General features: G+C 41.5%; 1 protein-coding gene across 1 annotated transcript in view; it reads left to right on the top strand.

Annotated features, from left to right (window-relative positions):
- ush2a (Usher syndrome 2A (autosomal recessive, mild)) overlaps positions 1–18,375 on the top strand; it is a 176,135-nt gene that overhangs the window by 102,809 nt on the left and 54,951 nt on the right. The window contains exons 50-62 of the mRNA XM_047580544.1: positions 576–1,258; positions 1,427–1,596; positions 1,694–1,860; positions 1,951–2,039; positions 5,782–6,116; positions 7,219–7,374; positions 8,206–8,369; positions 8,623–8,832; positions 11,690–11,892; positions 11,991–12,103; positions 12,843–13,062; positions 14,113–14,281; positions 14,399–14,620. Coding sequence (XP_047436500.1) covers positions 576–1,258; positions 1,427–1,596; positions 1,694–1,860; positions 1,951–2,039; positions 5,782–6,116; positions 7,219–7,374; positions 8,206–8,369; positions 8,623–8,832; positions 11,690–11,892; positions 11,991–12,103; positions 12,843–13,062; positions 14,113–14,281; positions 14,399–14,620 — 2,901 coding nt within the window. The remainder of the gene's footprint in view (positions 1–575; positions 1,259–1,426; positions 1,597–1,693; positions 1,861–1,950; positions 2,040–5,781; positions 6,117–7,218; positions 7,375–8,205; positions 8,370–8,622; positions 8,833–11,689; positions 11,893–11,990; positions 12,104–12,842; positions 13,063–14,112; positions 14,282–14,398; positions 14,621–18,375) is intronic.

The raw sequence follows: 18,375 nt of genomic DNA, 5'->3' as shown, positions 1-18,375 counted from the left end.
GATGTAAATGCTGGGGGAGGAGGGGAGAGGGGGCATTACCTTCAAATGAGCTACCATGAAGTGAAATATCACTCTGACTAGTGTTGTGTAGGTCCTTGGATGTGCACGAACATGTGCACGTCATGTGACTTCGTGTTTGCATCTCTGTCAACCTGCATATTTGTGGGATTTTTGAGAGACAACATACAGAAGACCTAAGAGGTTAGAGGTCACTAGCTCTCAGAGGTCACCACTGGACTCCAGCTGTTCTTCATTTTGAGCTTTAATTACTAAACTTGGTATTTAAGCTTAACTTTGCCAAACTATATACACATATAGATATATTTCATTGACACTAAAAGATGCTGCCTCACATTCAAACAGTCAGAAGTGCAACAGAATCCATAAATGCAACCTTAGTTTGCTCAAGGGGAGAAATTGAGAGAGAAAAGGAATTTCCATGTTAATCCCTTGGATAGTAATGGCAAAATCACTCTTTGTCCTTCTGATGTCATTCTTGATGTTGCTAGTCAAATAATGCTTTAGAACAAATCCTCCTCTCCCTTTATCTTCATCTGTTTTTCCCTCTCTCACAGGTCCTGGACCAGTCGACACACCAACTATATCAGGGCTTCATCCTCAGAGTGCATCAGTCACCTGGGCTCCACCCACTCAGCCGAATGGCATTATTACAAATTATACACTTTATCTTTATCCCGGCAGCATCACGTCTTTACACTTTGAACCCAGCTCAGTTTCTAACAGCAGCTTGACCCTAAACCCCAGCTCAGGTCCTAACCTAAGCCTGCTATCCAGTGCACATCTCAGCTCAGGTCAAAACCTTAGGTCAACATCCAGTCCTACCACCGCTCAAAGCTCAAGACACGTATCCACATCTTCTAGCATCACAGACACTTATGATGATTCAGACACAATTCAAAACACTACACACAATCTCCTGCCTAATCATTTCTCCACATTGAGGCCTTCTATAGGGGAAGGGAACTACGTAGAGTACACGTCTGTAAGCAACATAAGCCGAACCCCAACTTACATGTCATTTAACCCAAGTGAACCCAGTACCCAAAGTACAAACCAAGAGTATAGTGCAGCTAGGTATAATACTACTGAACATTTCAGAGAAAACCTTTTCCACAGCTCCATCTCAAGTTCTTTTAGTGCAGCTTCAAGATCGGCGCCTCAGTCAGTCAATGTTCCAGGAAATACCACCAGCTACACTTTCCTCGACCTACTTCCCTACCAGACCTACAGCCTCCAGGTACCACAGCTCAGTATAAGGCTAGATTGTAGCTTGATGATAAAATTATGGTACAACATAGTAGTGTATAATATCAACTAAAAGAATATATTATTCTAAAATGAAAGAAAAAATCAAAACATATCAAAATTTTTTACATTAAATACAAAATTACTCTCAAACATCTAGGTGGAAGCATGTACCAGTGTGGGCTGCTCCGTGTCTGGGACATCTCAGCCTTTTCGTACTCCCCCAGCTCCCCCTGAAGGCGTTCCTGCGCCTCACCTTTACTCTGACACACCCACCTCTGTTCTCTTATCATGGGGTGCACCAGAGCAGAACAATGGACCACTGGAAAGGTGAGAAACAAATGCATGTGGTTCAAAATCCCTTGATGACACTCAGTTTTGTGTGTTAACATCAGTGTTTTTCCATTGGGTGATCTGCTGCCTGAAGGTGGCTGATTGAGCGCAGAGTTGCAGGGACCCAGCAGGTTTCCAGAGTGGGCCATCTCCTGCCAGATCCTCCACCTCTTTCTTTCCTTGACTCTTCATCGGCTCTCAGTCCCTGGACTAGCTACCAGTATCGACTTGTGCTTCATAATCAGGCTGGCAACACTACAGGTAAGACTTTGGTATAATGTTTAAGTGAAATTACATGCAGACTTCTGCATTTCATTAAAGCTCTTCACATGTCTTTGTACGTACTTGCAGGGCCGTGGGTCAGTGTCACCACCAGACCTTCTCGACCTGCTGGTCTCAGTCCTCCAAGGGTGATGGTCTTGGGGCCAAAGTCACTTCAAGTAAATACCTTTTTTTTTAACTAGCTCCTCACTGGTTCACTCAAAGCCTGTTGGATCTATTTTCTGACAGGAGACTCACACTCTGAAGCAAACAGTTATTATGAAAATAGTATTCATATATAATAATATTCATCGATTCAAATTCCAACTATTCGAATTTATAAAGTGTTTTTTCCACAGAAAATCCAATTCAGCTTCACTGAAAATCTCTTCAGTCATTCTGGGTTTGACAGAGAATAAAAGACAAAGCAATGTCACACTGATTCGTCTGTCTTTTGCTTTTCGGATTTAATGAGAAAGAAAAACATTCAACTCAAGGTCCCCTTCAGAAATGGGAGGGGCTGTGACCCTGTCTAAGGCAGCTTCCTTCCTGTCGGCCATTTTGAAGGAGCGACCAGAGTTAAATTCCTCCACTGGCTAATCTCACATCAAGGCCTATCAGTGAAAGCCACTGAAACAATATCTTACATTATCGTATGCATGCACACTCAGAGATCCACACACACTTGCACTTGCAGCCCTGCACTAATGCTAACTGCAGAAAAATGCTAATGCCTGTCATCATTTCAGAAACGCCCCTGTCATCTCTGCAGCAGCACAGCTTTAAGGGTCATAGGTCCGAGAAGGAAAGCGTTCCTTCCTGGTTGTTGCTAATTGGACAGACAGGCAGGCTGCTTCCTGGTTACTAATTGACCTTGACAACACAGTGAATGATTTTGAATATCTCCCTCCATACTCTGAATTGTGTCATTTTGTGTTCTCTCCTTCATTGTATATAATTTCTTTCTTGTGGTGAAGAAGTCTCACATCACACACCAGTTTCTTTTAGCCATTATCCCATTTTTCAATTTGCTTCAACTATGCAAGTGTCCCTTTTAAGCAGTAATGAACTATTAACAACATCAAAGCACAGCCAGCACCAACATTTTCTTTTCTTGTGAGATGATCACATTTAACTCATTCAGTGTACTACTGGCTTCATCAGATTGGATAGTTTTTTGAGTAAGTATTATGGAGTAAGGTATAACGATCAACACTTCAACTGTGATGGGTACATCTAACAAGTATTAATAGTGACAATAATACATTTAATGTGTGGGTGCCTTTCAAACCAACAGAGATGCATTAAACATCATAAGAATAAAACAAACAATGGAGTAAAAAAAGTACATAGAATTGACATAAAATTGAAAACAGGTTAAACAGAGTTAACGACTTAAAAAAGCTAAGATTTTGATTCTAAATTTGAAGGTTGGCACAGAGTCTATGTTTGGGATGTCAGGTGGGAGAGTGCTCCAAAGGTCTGGGGCTTAGCAACTGAATGCTCTGAAACCCACAGTGGACAGTCGGGCAGGTGGTGCAAGAACAGGTGTGATGTGGTGTATGGAGGAAGTTCAGCTGATGATAAGAACTAATGTTTTGGATCAGATGAAGTTCGTGGAGACATTTGGATCATAGACCAAAGAGAGCAAAGTTACAGTAGTTAGACCGTGATGTGAATGCACAGACACGAACAGCAGGTTTGGGAAGGATTTGTAGGAGGTGGTATCAAAGGCTGCACTCAGAATTCAGAATTCTGAAAAGTCCAGAGTCAGCTTACATGTTGGAAGGAGTTAAATAGACATAGGTAGGAGTTGCAACAGGTATTTTTTTAGTATTTTGACAGAAATGTGAAGTTTTAGGTGGAGCGAAAGTTATTTAGGTTATTGGGATCTGCACCATTTTTTTATTTATTTTTTTAATACAGAGGTAATTGCAGCAGTTTTGAGAGAAGATGGAACATGGTCAGACACCAGGAAGGAATGTATAATGTTGGTTGGTTATTAGAGAGGGCAAAGAAGGGGTCTAACTGACAGGTTGATGGTTTGGACATACTAATGCAACACGCTTTTCATGTAAACACACTTGTTGTGCTGTACAGTGTATTCTCTGCCAGTGAGTATGGCTGGACTGGAAGAAAGGTCAGCATGGAAAGGTGCTAACTGCACATACTTTATGTCCAAAGCTCGACTTGTCAGCGTGTGTTCCCCCATTTTGGTGTTTGATGTGAACATTACCTGAAGCTGCTCACCTGCGTTTACATGATTTCATGCTGTCCGTCTGTCACATGACCGGCCAAATGGATATTTGCAATAATTAGCAGGCTCAGCATTTGTATATATCTCCTTTGTTACTATCTTATTTACAGTTTATAGTGACAAGTTCCTCATTCTCCCAGCGTTGTATCTGCCAAGATAGTCATGGATTACTAGTCGTAATGGGAAAGGCATGTCAACAAACTTTAGCACATTAAACTTGATATGATCTGGTCTGGATCCCGGACTTGTTGCAGAAAGATTTTGTTTGTTGCACGATTACATTATACATTTTCCCAAGTGTATGAATAATAGTGTTGAAGTATGTACAGGTTGGTTATGCATTGTCTGCCGCAGAGCTTTCTCAATGCCTTTGAGTTTTTACTGAATATAACGGCACGGCTGCACTCACAACCTGCCCTTTCACACTATTCTCTCTCTCTCCAAACTTAACTCTCTCTCTCTTTCTTACTCTCATTTATGTACACATATACAAACACACACACACACACTGTACTGGCCTTAGCCCCAGTGCTCTGTGTCAGCCCAGGGTCTCCGCTGTCTTCACCATCTCCAGATTACATCAAGCTATTCAATCTGTAAATGACTTCCACCACAAAGCACACCCAACACGCACTTTGGGAAATGAGCTACCTAACTCAAAATGACCCTGCCCATATGTGGTTGTGTGTGTGTGTGTGTGTATGTGTGTGTGTGTGTGTGTATGTGTGTGTGTGTGTGCGTGTGTGTCCTGTATCACCTCACAGTGTCACTTGTTAAATGAATATCAAGGTTGCATAAGAAATAATTACTCTTGACGTTCATTCATAATACTGTCATCAACATTGACCACCTAATAAAATCGTAAGTCTCAGCAAGCTCTGAACTGATCAGTTATTGTTCTTGACAGTATCCACAATTTGTGTGTATGTGTGAGTGAGTGTGAGAGAGAAAGAGAAAGAGTGAGTGTGTACATGCAGTTTTTAAATGTAGGTATAACTTTGTCATTGTGTATTTATGGGCGGACAACAAGTGTATAAAGAGTTGCAGCTTGCGCATGTAGAAGGGTGTGTGTGTGTGTATGTTTGTGTTTGGGAGTCTATGTGTGTATTGCCATTTGTGTATGTGCCAGTTACCTTCATCCTCAGTCTGAAATGCTGACAGACTGAACTGTTTCCAAATCAGATGCAGCGCTCAACAGCAGCAAGCTTTTGTTTTTGCATGCAGCAATTCCATTACCAGTCGCTTTCATTATTTTAGCATGGTGTTTGTGTGTATGTGTGCGCCTTTGTGTGTGCCCGGTTTTCAATGTGATGAAAGCAGTCTTCTGCTCAAGTCAAAGTCAGGTTATCTTTCCCCACAAGACAGCTGGACAAGCATAGTGATCACTTGAATGTTGATTTTTGATTATCCTGGTGACTGGTGGCGTTCAGACTTGACCACACATGCATCCATCATGTACATACTGTAGTGTCACACTGCAACCTATGCATGTGTACGTATGCAATGTGCAATGACTGTCTACAGTTCATCCATCTAAAAGCTTTTTTCCATCGTCTTGCAGAGAACATTTAGAATTGAACACAAATTGTCTGTATAATTGGAGTTCATCCAAATATTATGTTTAAAAAAAAAATGTTTATGTTTCCCAATCTTTTCTGTTTCAGGTCACATGGTCACCTCCTCTTATTCCCAATGGAGAAATCCACGGCTATGAGATCCGCCTCCCTGAACCTCGTATCTATGTCGAGGCCAGCAATGAATCTGAGCTCAGCGTTAACATAACGGACCTCGTTCCTTTCACAAATTACAGTATCACTGTGCTGGCGTGTTCAGAGGGTGGAGGGCATGTTGGAGGGTGCACAGAAAGTCTGCCAGCTCCAGCTACCACATCACCCACAAACCCTGAAGAGATTTCACCTCTGTCAGTGGTGGCAGTCAGTGAGTCTTTCCTGGCCATTTCCTGGCAGCCACCAAGCCGGCCCAACGGACCTAACATCAGGTACCATGGATATTACACAGAACTGTACAAAAAGAGCTTCTTTCTTACCAAGGGTGGGAAAGTTACAAGGTTGAAGATATACAGACTAACAAAAGATGCAGCATCACAGCAAAATGTCATTTTGTTTTGTTTTTTTGGAACATTGATGTTAACTTACTGGCGTCCAATGGTGCTAGACAGTAGCACGTTATTTTAATTACTTTTTCACATAATGTAATAGTTAACGCAGTGCTGTTGAGTTTTGGTGTGGGGTGCATATGTTTTGTAACAAGATATATATATATATATAAAACAGGATATATATATATCTATATATACATATACATATACATATATATATATATATATAAAAACAAATTGTCCCTGGCAGAAAAGGGATGATATGTTGTATGAGTAGCTACAGTCCAAAGTTAAAGATGATAAAAATCTCTTGTTGACACTTAAATACAAATTCTGGAAATGTTCAGTTGCTGCTGTAAAACTTCAGCAAATGAGCAGATAGGAAGACGCTAACAAGCTGCTAACATAAGTGTCTTTGTAACAAACCAAGTGTTGTGCATTTTTTAATTAATTCTCCGTCCTGTCTCTCACTCCGGTCCATTTTGTTCTGTCCTGTTCTACTATGTCGGCGATTAGGCCTAAAATAAAGGTCCATTTTCCTAGCAGGCGATTAAAATGCATGAGCCTGTCTCTGTTCTGCTCTGCTCAGCTCTGTGTGTTTGTTTAAGTGGGTTGGTTAAAAGGCGGCATTAAGCCCTTCTCTTCTGATTACAGCAGAAATTAGCATCACTGTGGGGAGAGGAAAACACAAACCCCGCAGAAAAAACAACGGATGGAGGGGTGTGGGGAGGGAGGGATGAGATACAGTGAAAGCAGAAGAATAGAGATGATGAAAAACAGCAGAAGAGGAGGAAATGAGTGATAAGAATAAGAGTCAGTCGAAAATTGCGGGTGTCAACATGTGTGTATACGCAGGCATGTGTGTGTGGAGGGTAGGGTGTGTGTCTGTGTGCTGAATTTATGTGCATGTTTTTTTGGTGTTAATGGATTCCTAAATATCCACCAGTGTGTGTGTTTTCCGTTATTCAAATTTCCCCTTCAGATATAAGTTGCTCAGACGTAAAACCCACCAGCCCCTGGCCGTCGCCACGGCCCCCACATTAACAGCCTCGTCCCCGCCCCCCTCTGAAGATCTCCATCGCTGGCTCCATGTTTACTCCGGCACCAAATTGTTCTACCAAGATAAAGGCCTAAGCAGGTGAGATTACTGAAATGAGCTCTAGAGCAAACGGCAGCGCCGCAGCAAACCGTGTGTGCAGAGCCGATCGGCGAGCTGCTGCTGATGCCGATCTTTTAATACCGCTCAAAGATACATTAAGCAAATATCCCAAAGAATTAAATTGTTTTTCACACAGCGTCCCCTAATCTCAGTTTGGCACTTGGTGGAATCACTTTTTTTTTTTTCTGTGTGCTTGCTAAACAGCTCTGGGTTTATGTCTCTACTGGGCTTTGTTCAAGAAGTAAACTGACAAACTTTGAATATATCAGCACTTTTAACTTGGCAGGATTTTTTAAAGCTGTATGAGAAAATACTTTTGACAAAGTAATTGCTTGTTTAATGGAAGTTACTATTTCAGAGGAAGAGTAACTTTAAAAGACCTGTTGAGTTTCTTTGAAGGTTGGTTGCACGGTACTTATACATATTCAGTATCACCTACAGTAGATGGTGATCAGAATGTCTCAGATTTGAAGAAACAGAGTTGAGTACCGACTCAGAGGCCAGGCAGTGACATTCAGTGGAACAACAAGTTCCATGCTCTGCGATAAAATTACTTAAATATAGTTGCTTTGAACATAGCATTGATAGATAGATACATTTCTGACTACATTTGTGGTCTGAAATGCATTTGACTGCATTCCTTTGGTGATGTGGAAACGCATGTGAAGATACATTTTAAAGCCTTCTGTGAACACATGTACTTAAATCTGAACACCTGAAGTAGGACTGCCTTAATAAGATAATGCAAGGTCTGATTTTGAAAGTTATACGTCTTGTACTCTGTAGTAACGATACTCTCCCTCTCAACAGATTCACTCGTTACCAGTACCAGTTGGTAGTTCATAATGACGTGGGCTACTCCTCAGGAGAAATTGTTACCGCGGTGACCATGGCTGGGCTGCCCCTCCACCCTCCATCTTTGTCTGCCCAAGCCATCAATCACACTGCTGTACACGTCAACTGGACACAGCCGTGTAAGACTACCCTCTTTTCTAAACATACATACACATATACACAACCCAAACAAAGGTCTTCATTCAAAAAAAGCAATCACACTCAAATTGTCTTGCACAGAAGAATAACTACACACACAAATCACATGAACTACACGCATATATTCATTGCACAGTGTTCTGTGAGGACTCTGCCGTCACTTGTCAGTTAACCACAAAGTGAAATCAGAACTCAAAGTGATGCTTATATTCTGACTCTCCATGTCCTTCTCAGCTTTGCAGGACCTGCAGGGAGAGGTGGAATATTTCTTCGTCACAGTAAAGTCTCCCCAGCCAAGTCTGATCTTGACTTTCGCCCCCAAGATCTTGTCCACAGTAATAAGTGACCTCTGGCCCAGCACCACATACCTGGTGTCATTACACGTCTCCAACGGAGCACACAATACATCTAAGGCAATGGTTAATGTTACCACAGCAGATGGAGGTATGTGTGTATTTTATTATTGTTCCTGGTCAAAAATGGATATACTTTTTTTTTTTTTTTTATTACAGTTTCAGCGTGTTATCTATTGACCATCAGTTCAGCGCATCTTAAAGAGGTATTGAGGATAACATACATCACAGGAGATGTTAAACACATCATGTAGCGAGGCATGAAATCAATATACTGTGTGTGCTAGACAGACTTAAGGAGTTGTAAAATGCTTGTTGGCAGACAAACACACACAGAAAATAAATGCAGATTATACTTTATAATACAATGACTTTTTCTTTACCTTAATTCTTTATAATATTCAACCACAAATCAAATCTTCCATTTTATTGTAAATCAAAACCCATTAATATCGTACAATATGATATGCAGAGGTTACCAAAGAATGAGCCATCTGATGGTGAATCTTTAGCTACGGATAAGTTCATAGTCTTACGTAACCTCCCCTTTGTTTCTGAACTGTGACACATTCTTACTGTTTACTCCAACATCTGTTACTCTACTGATTTACTTCTTGATTCAGTAATTCACTGATTCTAACATACTACACACATTTCTGTGCACCACATTATAAAATGTTTGAAAAAAATCATCTTTCCTTTATGTCCAAAGCAAAAAACGACCACCAAAATGTGCAATGACTTCATTACATTTATACATCTCTAATACTGAGTCATCTGCTGTCACGGCTTTAGCTGTCTGCGTGATCTCTTAATGTTTCTAAAAATGAACAACTGGGACCCCTCATCAGGATGTAAAATCTGGAGCTTTGAGAGTGACATATGAGGATATCTCATCTTACATCTACTGATATTTCCCATTTCAGTCAGGGTCATCCTTTATTATCTTTAGTTATAGGTCTGGTGACGGTATGATGGCCCACTGTCATCATATCGTTCATTCGTTCTCCCTTCAGCTCGGTCCCTTAACATTTAAGGGTTATCTTTGAAATCAGTCTCTATAATCATATGTCAGAGCTCCTTACGCTGTCTGTTGTTTTATTCTTCCCTCTCTCTGACCATCCTTCTGTTTCTTTATTCCCTCCACAGTTCTCTCCCTGTGTCATATAATCATATGTCAGAGGCCTCTTTCTTTCTCTCTAATCTTAGCAGTATAATAAAAAGTGCATTAAAAACATTAGAAAATCATTAGGTGCTAAAGGCAAAGCATGGCTCGTTTAACTGAGAGGGCTCTGGAGGTAATTTCATTATTTTACAGCTGTAACACCGCACACATACACACGTATGCACACACCAAGGAGCCTTCATATATTTTAACTAATACAGCTCAGCCCTACCAACCATCCTAACATGGCCTGCAATCTACAGGGCAATGCTAACATCAGGACTAATTGGCAAGGAAAAATGTGTGTGCCTGTCTCATGTGTGTGTGTGAGTGGAAGAGGCTCGGTGTGCAGTATTGCGTTGATAATGCCTTCCTGCAGTAAATGAAATGTAGAGTGGTAGGTTGGGTTTAGGTAAGTGCATTGGCAGCAAATGAATTGGGTTAACTTCTCGTAGCTGAGTGCATTTTCACTTAGAATAATAGATGGAGTCTGTATGATTACCCCTCTTACACACACACACACACACAAAGGATCTCTAGTATTCACTTCCTCTGCATTTTATTCTCACTCTTCTCTTGATTCTATCATCATCGGACTAAAACACAGTTAAATGAACAATATTCTGTGTTCTTTTTCCCTTTCTTTGATTCTTGATTTTGTTCATTGCCTCTGTAATGACTTCTTGCAAAAAAATGATTGCAATTATGCATGTTTTCCCAATACTGCACGTACAAGTTGTCCTTCTGTTTCTAACATACAGTATTGTATGTCACGTACTCACTCTGTTTCCATCTGTCGCACACACCTACATACACTCTCAGTCTGTCCACAGTCTTGATGTCCGTCTCTGTCTTCCTGACTCTAAAGAAAGTTCAGGTTAAAACTGTCATTTGATGTCTAAAGAAAAAAAAAAGGTCAGACTGTGTGTGTGTGTGTGAAGCTTGTGTGGCTACTTAAACCTACGATATTCCTAGTATTTAAAGAGTTTTCAGAGCAGATTTTAGGGCTGGGTGATATGACAAAAACTGTACATTACGGTATTTTTCAAAATTCCGACGGTATCACGGTATTTTTATTTCCCTGCATAATCATGTGTTCACAACATTTTCTACTGGTTGAGAGCGGAATTAATGCAGTTAATTGTGTAAATGAGTAAATATTGTAGAATAATCCCACACTAGTAGTAAAACAGGTTTGCACGGCCCCGTGTTAGCACTGTCTGCTAATGTGGGAATCAGCAGCATTTATAGCTTAGAGATAATAAAAAACAGAAGAGAATTAAACGTTATCAAGATGGAATGAAGAAACGGGAACGATTATGGTTTTACAAATATGTTCATATTTAAACATTTGAACTGCTGTGTCTGTAATGTCCATAGCAGCACCACCGTAGTAATTGTAGTCTGCGTGCAACATTTTACTTTTCCGTCTTCACCACGCCTATGCATGTTTAGAAGCGCTACATTGAAAATGGTCTGGCCTGAAACAGCATCTTCTGTGTACACTGTGTAATCAAATACACCAGTAGGCTGGTATGTTAGAAAATCATATCATAACGGATAAAATACCGGTATTTGCTATGAACTGGTATGCCACCCAGTCCTGGCTGATTTTACTGACTTTCACGCGCCTCTTTCCTGATTATCGCTAATGTTGCACTGTTTTGGGACACATTCAAAATATTTAGTGATGTTTGACAATTTAGTGAATATGGTGGTAAAATAGACACACCAAAATAATTTTCCACAAATTCAGCCTTTGTATCCCATGTGCCACTCTCAGAGCCAGAAGGGCTGTCTGCCCCAGAGGTAGTTCCAGTGAACAGCAGCGCCGCACGGGTGCTTTGGCTCCCTCCCCTTCGACCCAATGGAGCAGTTACCGGCTACAAAATCTATGTGAATGACCGTCTCCATGGCGATGTGGACAACAGCTCTGGGTCCTACCTGCTGGGAGACTTGCTGCCTTTTACTGTCTATAGCATACAGGTACACAAACTACAACAAAATAAAACAAGAACAGACAAAACAAGAAATGAACGTGTCTATTACGTTTCTTGGCTCATATGTCGGTCCGTGTCTTTCAGGTGGAGGTGTGTACAGTATATGCATGTGTCCGGAGTGATGTTACAAAAACAACTACAGTGGAAGATCTGCCTGCTGACTTGGCCGTGCCACATGCACAAGTGATAAATCCCAGGTAATAGGAGATGTACTGTTATTTTTTTCTGTCATACATCCAGCCTCTGCATGTTTGCTCAACACTGATAATACCAGTGAAATGCTTTTTATGTTTTGTTGTGTCAGTTGTACTTTAAAGCTGTATTCAGTGGACAAATGGATGATGACTATATTTGTTTCTACCTTCCTGTACAGTCCTTGAAAACTGTCAAGATGAATTTATAATGAAACTTACACTTTCCTTCTTTAGTGTTAATTACTTATAAAGCATTTCTCATTTTGAGTTTTGGATATACTCTAATCTATTCAAATATATACTATATATCTATTTACATAGCAAAATGTGTAATATATATAATGGTAGATGTTGCTGTTTAGTTTATGTTAATTACTTTTACAGTTGACAGAAATCTCTATGTTGCAGAAGAATCTTACAGTTGCAGAAGAAGTGCTGGTTTATTTATTTATTTATTTTTGTCTGAGAAACTGTGGAAGTTGTAAGTGTATGTTACTACACGGGTCTTTCCCCTGCCAAAGATGTCAGAGCTAAAAAAATAAGGGAAAATCAATAGTGTGAAGTCTATAAAGATACGCACACACCCTGACACTGTAAGTCAACTTTGTCAGGCGTTAACCATGCATGGATGCATGTGTGTGTGCGTCGGAAAGTTTGTGTGTGACTCCTTATGTACGATTGTGTGAAAGGAGTGTGAAGAACATACTCCGACCTGTCACTGTCACTTTGTTCCCTCTGTCAGGGTGGTGAGATTAGATTGGTCCCATCCGGGCAGACCCAGTGGGATCATGCTGGGCTATGAGGTTTTAAGACGGACCCTCAGATCTTGCACTGGTGGGGCAACATCCTCTTTGGGGGAAGAGTCGGACGGCGTGAGAGGTTTAAGGCTCAGATGTTCCTACCAGCAGTGTCCTGTGGGTCACGGTGTGTGTGGGACATCCTGCTTTCATCCTGACGCACAGGTGATTGTGTTCAGATAACTTTCCACATGTGTTTCTTCTTTCTCTCTGATATTTTTTTACAGGTTAAAAATGACATTTTGATTGTAAGAGAGGAGCTTTGACTTTGCATTTCTTTTTATATTTTGTCAAGAAGCAGTTTAGAATATGATACAATTTGTTGTATTGACAATTATCAGGTGGGTTATTTCTCTACTGCTGTATCACCTCTTCTTTTCCCCTTATGTCTTAATAGCTGAGTCTCTTTTATCAACAACTTGATGTGAAGTGGAAAATACATTGTTTCTGTAATTGTAATCTATTCCCTCAGGACATTAACCAGACGCACACACAATCTCAACAAAAACAAACAAACAAAAAAAAAAACATACAGCCCCTCAGACAAAAACATGCGTTTCCTTTTCCGAGCATACGGTCTATATGGGATGCATGATCAACCTCTCAGTGATTAATTTCTCTAAACAGATTAACTTGTCATCTGCATTCACTTCCATCCTTGTGTCATTGAATGCCAGCCAAGTTGGCACAGTGGCTGCCTGCTATACATTTACCCCACAGCATCCAGTGGCACAAGAAATAACACCATTTAAGCTCATCTGTAAATGTGCACACATCCAAACCATCATGTGCTTAAAGTTCTTTGTACAGTATGTCTGAATGTTGCAGTTACATACAACATAAAGGGAATATTTACAATCCACATGATGCTTTCTTCTGTGCTTAATTGAACTGCATTTGTAATGTCCCTGATGAACAATGTAGTCTCACATAGAAAGAAACTACATTTCAGTGTCTTACCTCTGCATCCTTAGGTCAATATTAACAAACACTAACATGGGACTGTTAAACATTAAGAATTATGGACTTGGTTGGTTTTAACCTTCCAAATAAATGAACTCATTATATGTGATACAGTATATATATGAGTATATATATATAGTTTTTGTAAATATATAATAATAACTGTGCATTAAAAGTCATGTAATGCACACATCTCTGTGTCTGTGTATTTGTAGTGATTTTGTTTATATACCTCTGTTGTGTGTCATCCAGGTTTGCTGCAGTGGAGAATTGCACACAAAGAAGCCACGCCACCACTGCTGTGAAGGCAGCTACCTGAGTTTGAATAATTCCTTGAGACCAGTTTGCTGCAATGGGAAACTGGTCCCAGCTCTCCCCGGCCACCAGTGCTGTGGAGGATATTACGTACATGTAAAAATCAGTGAGTTTCAAATGACTCGCTGTGTTTACACATCAGATCGGTCGTGTTCTGCTTGACTTGAGTCGCCTCGTCCCCGCGTTGTTCAAGTGTTTCCTTCATCTGTCCTTGTCTTTGTAGATGAATACTGCTGTCCTGACCACTTGCAGGGCCGGGTCTCAGTGGGACTGGGTGACAGCTGCTGTGGGGGGGTTCCTTTCTCCATAACAGGCGGCCAGCTCTGCTGTAGTGGAAGCCTCCATGATGGCTACGGGCTCCAGTGCTGTGGAGGCCGTATTGTAGACGATACACTCGTGTGCTGCGGTGATGCTGAGAGGGGGGAAGTGCATAAATATACTCCGGGTGAGTCAGGAAATACACAGAAACACATGTCAGCTGTTGTCGAAGTTTGATGAGCCGCCGAGCCATCTAGATACAACTTTGGTTTGGTCAGGAGAAAATCTTTTATTCTTTGGTCCAATCAACAGAAAGCCATTTGTGTAGAAAACTCGTTACTCTGGTGCAAGAGTCCCTCGTGACTTCCTAATGTTTATGGGGGAAATGGAGAGTGAGGAAAAAGACCAAAACTACACAAGGGGAGAGCAGAGGAAAGGGGTTGAGAGGTAGACACATGGTGCAGGAACGTGGGGTCGTTTCCCTTTCTTCCTCTCCCGCAGTGTCCCAAAGCACCCGGATACCATGGCACAGATGGGACTGTGCGTCTGTGTGCATGTGTGAATGTCGGTGCATGTGTGTGTCATTAGACATCTTTGTCATGGCAGATGATGATGAAACACACTCAGGATGGCACCGTTGAGGGCACTGCCAAGCACACAGCAGGAGAAATACACACTCGTTCTCTGTCGCGCACACACTTTCACGCGTAGACGTATCACAGGCACCCACACACACACACACACACACACACACACACACACACACTCACCGAGTCAACAGGGTGCCCTCGGCAGGGTTCGCTTAGTGTTGAGTGCCAGAGACAGACACGTGGACTCTATTCATCACACATAAACAATGGCCCCATATGGGCAGGCCTATAGTTCTCTATTAGCCTATGCACAAACACACTGACACGCACACAAGTTCCACACAGAAATACACGTATTCTGACAAAAAGTTACTGTAAAGAAAGTTAACAGAACAACTGTATAAAATTTCAAGTTTTTTTTATTATTATTGTTTTTCTTTTTTGCTTTATGATCCATATTCTATTCTATCTCAATATGCCTCATTTTGTCTCAGCTTTCTTTTCTTCTCCTCCGCGCGGGCCTCCGTTCTTTCTTCCAGCTGAGCAGGCTATATGGTCATCCTTCATACGAGGAGGCCTCCCAACGAGTGCATATGCTCCCAGCCTCCTCTTCCTCTCCATCTTCCCCTTTTATTTATTTCTCTCTCCTCTTCTCCTTTGTCATCTTCTATTGTCACCTCCTTTTCCTCAGTGTGTTTCCCCCGGCCTCTGTTTCTATGCCTGGCCCCTTGGCCTCCCTTTCTTCTCTTACTATTACTTCCTACTCTCCCCCCTCCCTTTACGCGCCCCCTTCCCATCCACTCATCAGTCATTAGCGTTAGCTTCCCCATTGAGAACATATGGTATGATGGATCGCAGAGCTAGCGGCGCTAGCAAGGCTAAGGGCCATTTGCCGGGTGCATTGCGCTGTCGGGGAGCCCTGGGGCCGGCTATGCAACCTCGACCCCACACGTCTGTTTCAAGACAGTCACACACACAACATGCACACAGCAACAACTATTATAGAATAGACTACTTAACCTTGGCACCACTCACTCTGGTTGCTCCCTCTTACCGTGTCTAGGGCTTTGTACTTTTAATGATATAGTTAAGGATGGATCTAGAGAGAAGAAAGAAATATGGAGAGAAGGGAGAATCAGACACAAAACTGTGATGGAAAATGCAGTTAAGAGAGGACCACAGAACACATGCAGTGCAATTTGTAGTATGCACTGAAATGCAAAAGTATACAAATTGTAAAAGTAATAGGTGAGAGACGACAAATACTCAGTTAGAATTTTTGTGCAAAAAATATGGAGAAAGAAACATAAGAGCAATTAAAATTAAAAAAGAATTAAAGAAAGAAAAGGTGAATTAGATGAATGAAACATTGGGAGAGAAAAAAACAAGAGTAAAAGAGTTAAGAGTGGAGAGAGAAAGCAGGAAACAACAGAAGAGTGGTGAAGAGCTAGATGGAGCAGATTAAAGGAGGAGTGAAGGGTATCCCATTGTGCCCAGCTGATAGACTAGGTTAGGCTGATGTGATTATGGGGTCCCTGAAGTGCGATCTATCACACATTACCGTCCACACTGTCAACAACCATACACACACACTGCAGGGGAACAGCAATGCCAGGAGACAGCCGTCTGGCAACAGATACGCGTACTGGCTCCCGCGCACATGTGCACCAGCGTTCACACAGCAACAATGCAACACAAACAAACAGACCTGCACATGCACACTGATCCAAAAGTATGCAACACATACACTTACACACATGTGCTCTCTGGGCTGGACAATTTGATTTGAAATGGGAAAGCACCCAGTGTAAATCAGGTAAAATAGAATCAGGGTCAGAAGTATCACCTCAAACAAACCGTCCCAAAGAAGCACATGAAATTAACACCGAGCTGAGCCAGTGGACTCCTTCCTCCCAAATGTTCCTTTGCGTTTCTACCTGCTAGTCAGTGTCATTTGCGCCCAGCAGAAATCTCTTTGTTGAACATTTTTTCCTAAGAGTGTGTAAACTGTTTTCTTGATAACAGTACTGTCGAGGTATCTTGCAAAAGATTTCTATATTAAATAGTGCTGCTATGTACACCAGTCACATAATGGTCAAAGATGAAATCCAACTTATGAGTCTGTCTTCATTAACTGATCCCTCATAGTGCTAATGTGGCTCCGTATCCACTGTGTCACTGATTGAGATTTACAAGTGCTTCAAGGTTCCCTCCAAAATATTTTAAAGTAACATCTAGATAACATCTTTAACTTCTGGTTTTAGTCTTGGGTGTATTATTGAGATGGGCTGTAATCCTTTCCTCGGTATCCCCAGTTGTTACACAATAACACAAAGTCTCTCTGCTAAATCCTTCCCTTCCAAATCTGCCGGTTTGTTTAAACAGCTTTCATTTCACTTTCAAGTAGATTAAATGCTGTTTGCTTTTGGACACGAGGGCCTCTGTTTTCTTGCGGCATTTCCTCCTGTGCTGCAGGTTCAGGAGCAACTTTTAAGCTCTTCATTTGCTCCTCTTTTCTTCTCTCTCTGAGTTTTTATGTAAGATGTTTAGTTAAGACTTAGGTGAGATTAGATGGTGTTTAAAGGGACATGCATGGTGTCTCTGGCCTCCCGTTGCTCCCGCTCTCACTGTTCTAATCATTTACCCCTTTATCTTATTCTTTACGGTGTCCAGTTTTTTAACATGTGCTTTTCAACCCCACAGACCCCATAGCACACTGTGAGTGCGACCATAAATGCCCTCCCCGCCTCATTTTTTATTTTTTTTTCCCCCCGAAAGTGAGTGAATCTTAAAAATGTGTGCATTTCTTTAACTCCTTCCCTTACTCCCTCCCTCTGTCCCAGCCCAGCAGGCCCCATCCAAACGTTCAAGGACAAATCTGAATATCCCTTTTCACCGTTTAAGTGTTAAAAGCCTGGCGGTGCCGGGGTGTTATCTTAACGCGCCTTGCCGTGCCATCATCAGAGCGCGTGATGAAAATGGCTGTGATGATGCTAAAAGAAAAAAAGAGGAGGGGGAGAAAAAGTAATAATCAAATATGTTTTTCAAGGGCACAGTGACCATTTGCTGGAGGGAAATTATCCCAGTAGTTAAGCTAGCTCACTCTGAGCCTGGTGGAGTTGTGAGAGTGGATGCGTTTGTGTGTGTAAAAGTGTGCGAATGTACATAATGTATGACTCCAGCTTACTGCATGCATCCACTTTCTCTGTGTGGTTGTCCGTTCATACGTGTCTGAACGCGTTTTAACATGTATCCTTATGCAGACAGACGTACTTTCTTTGCACGTCCTTTGATTGATCTGCCAAAAGATTCCCATCAGTTTCAGGGTGTGTATTTCTCTCTGTTTGTGTGT

Source organism: Mugil cephalus, chromosome 3 (assembly GCF_022458985.1).
Source record: "Mugil cephalus isolate CIBA_MC_2020 chromosome 3, CIBA_Mcephalus_1.1, whole genome shotgun sequence".
Taxonomy (NCBI): domain Eukaryota; kingdom Metazoa; phylum Chordata; class Actinopteri; order Mugiliformes; family Mugilidae; genus Mugil; species Mugil cephalus.
Note: the sequence above shows the minus strand (reverse complement) of the source record. Positions and strands in the feature narration are given on the sequence as shown.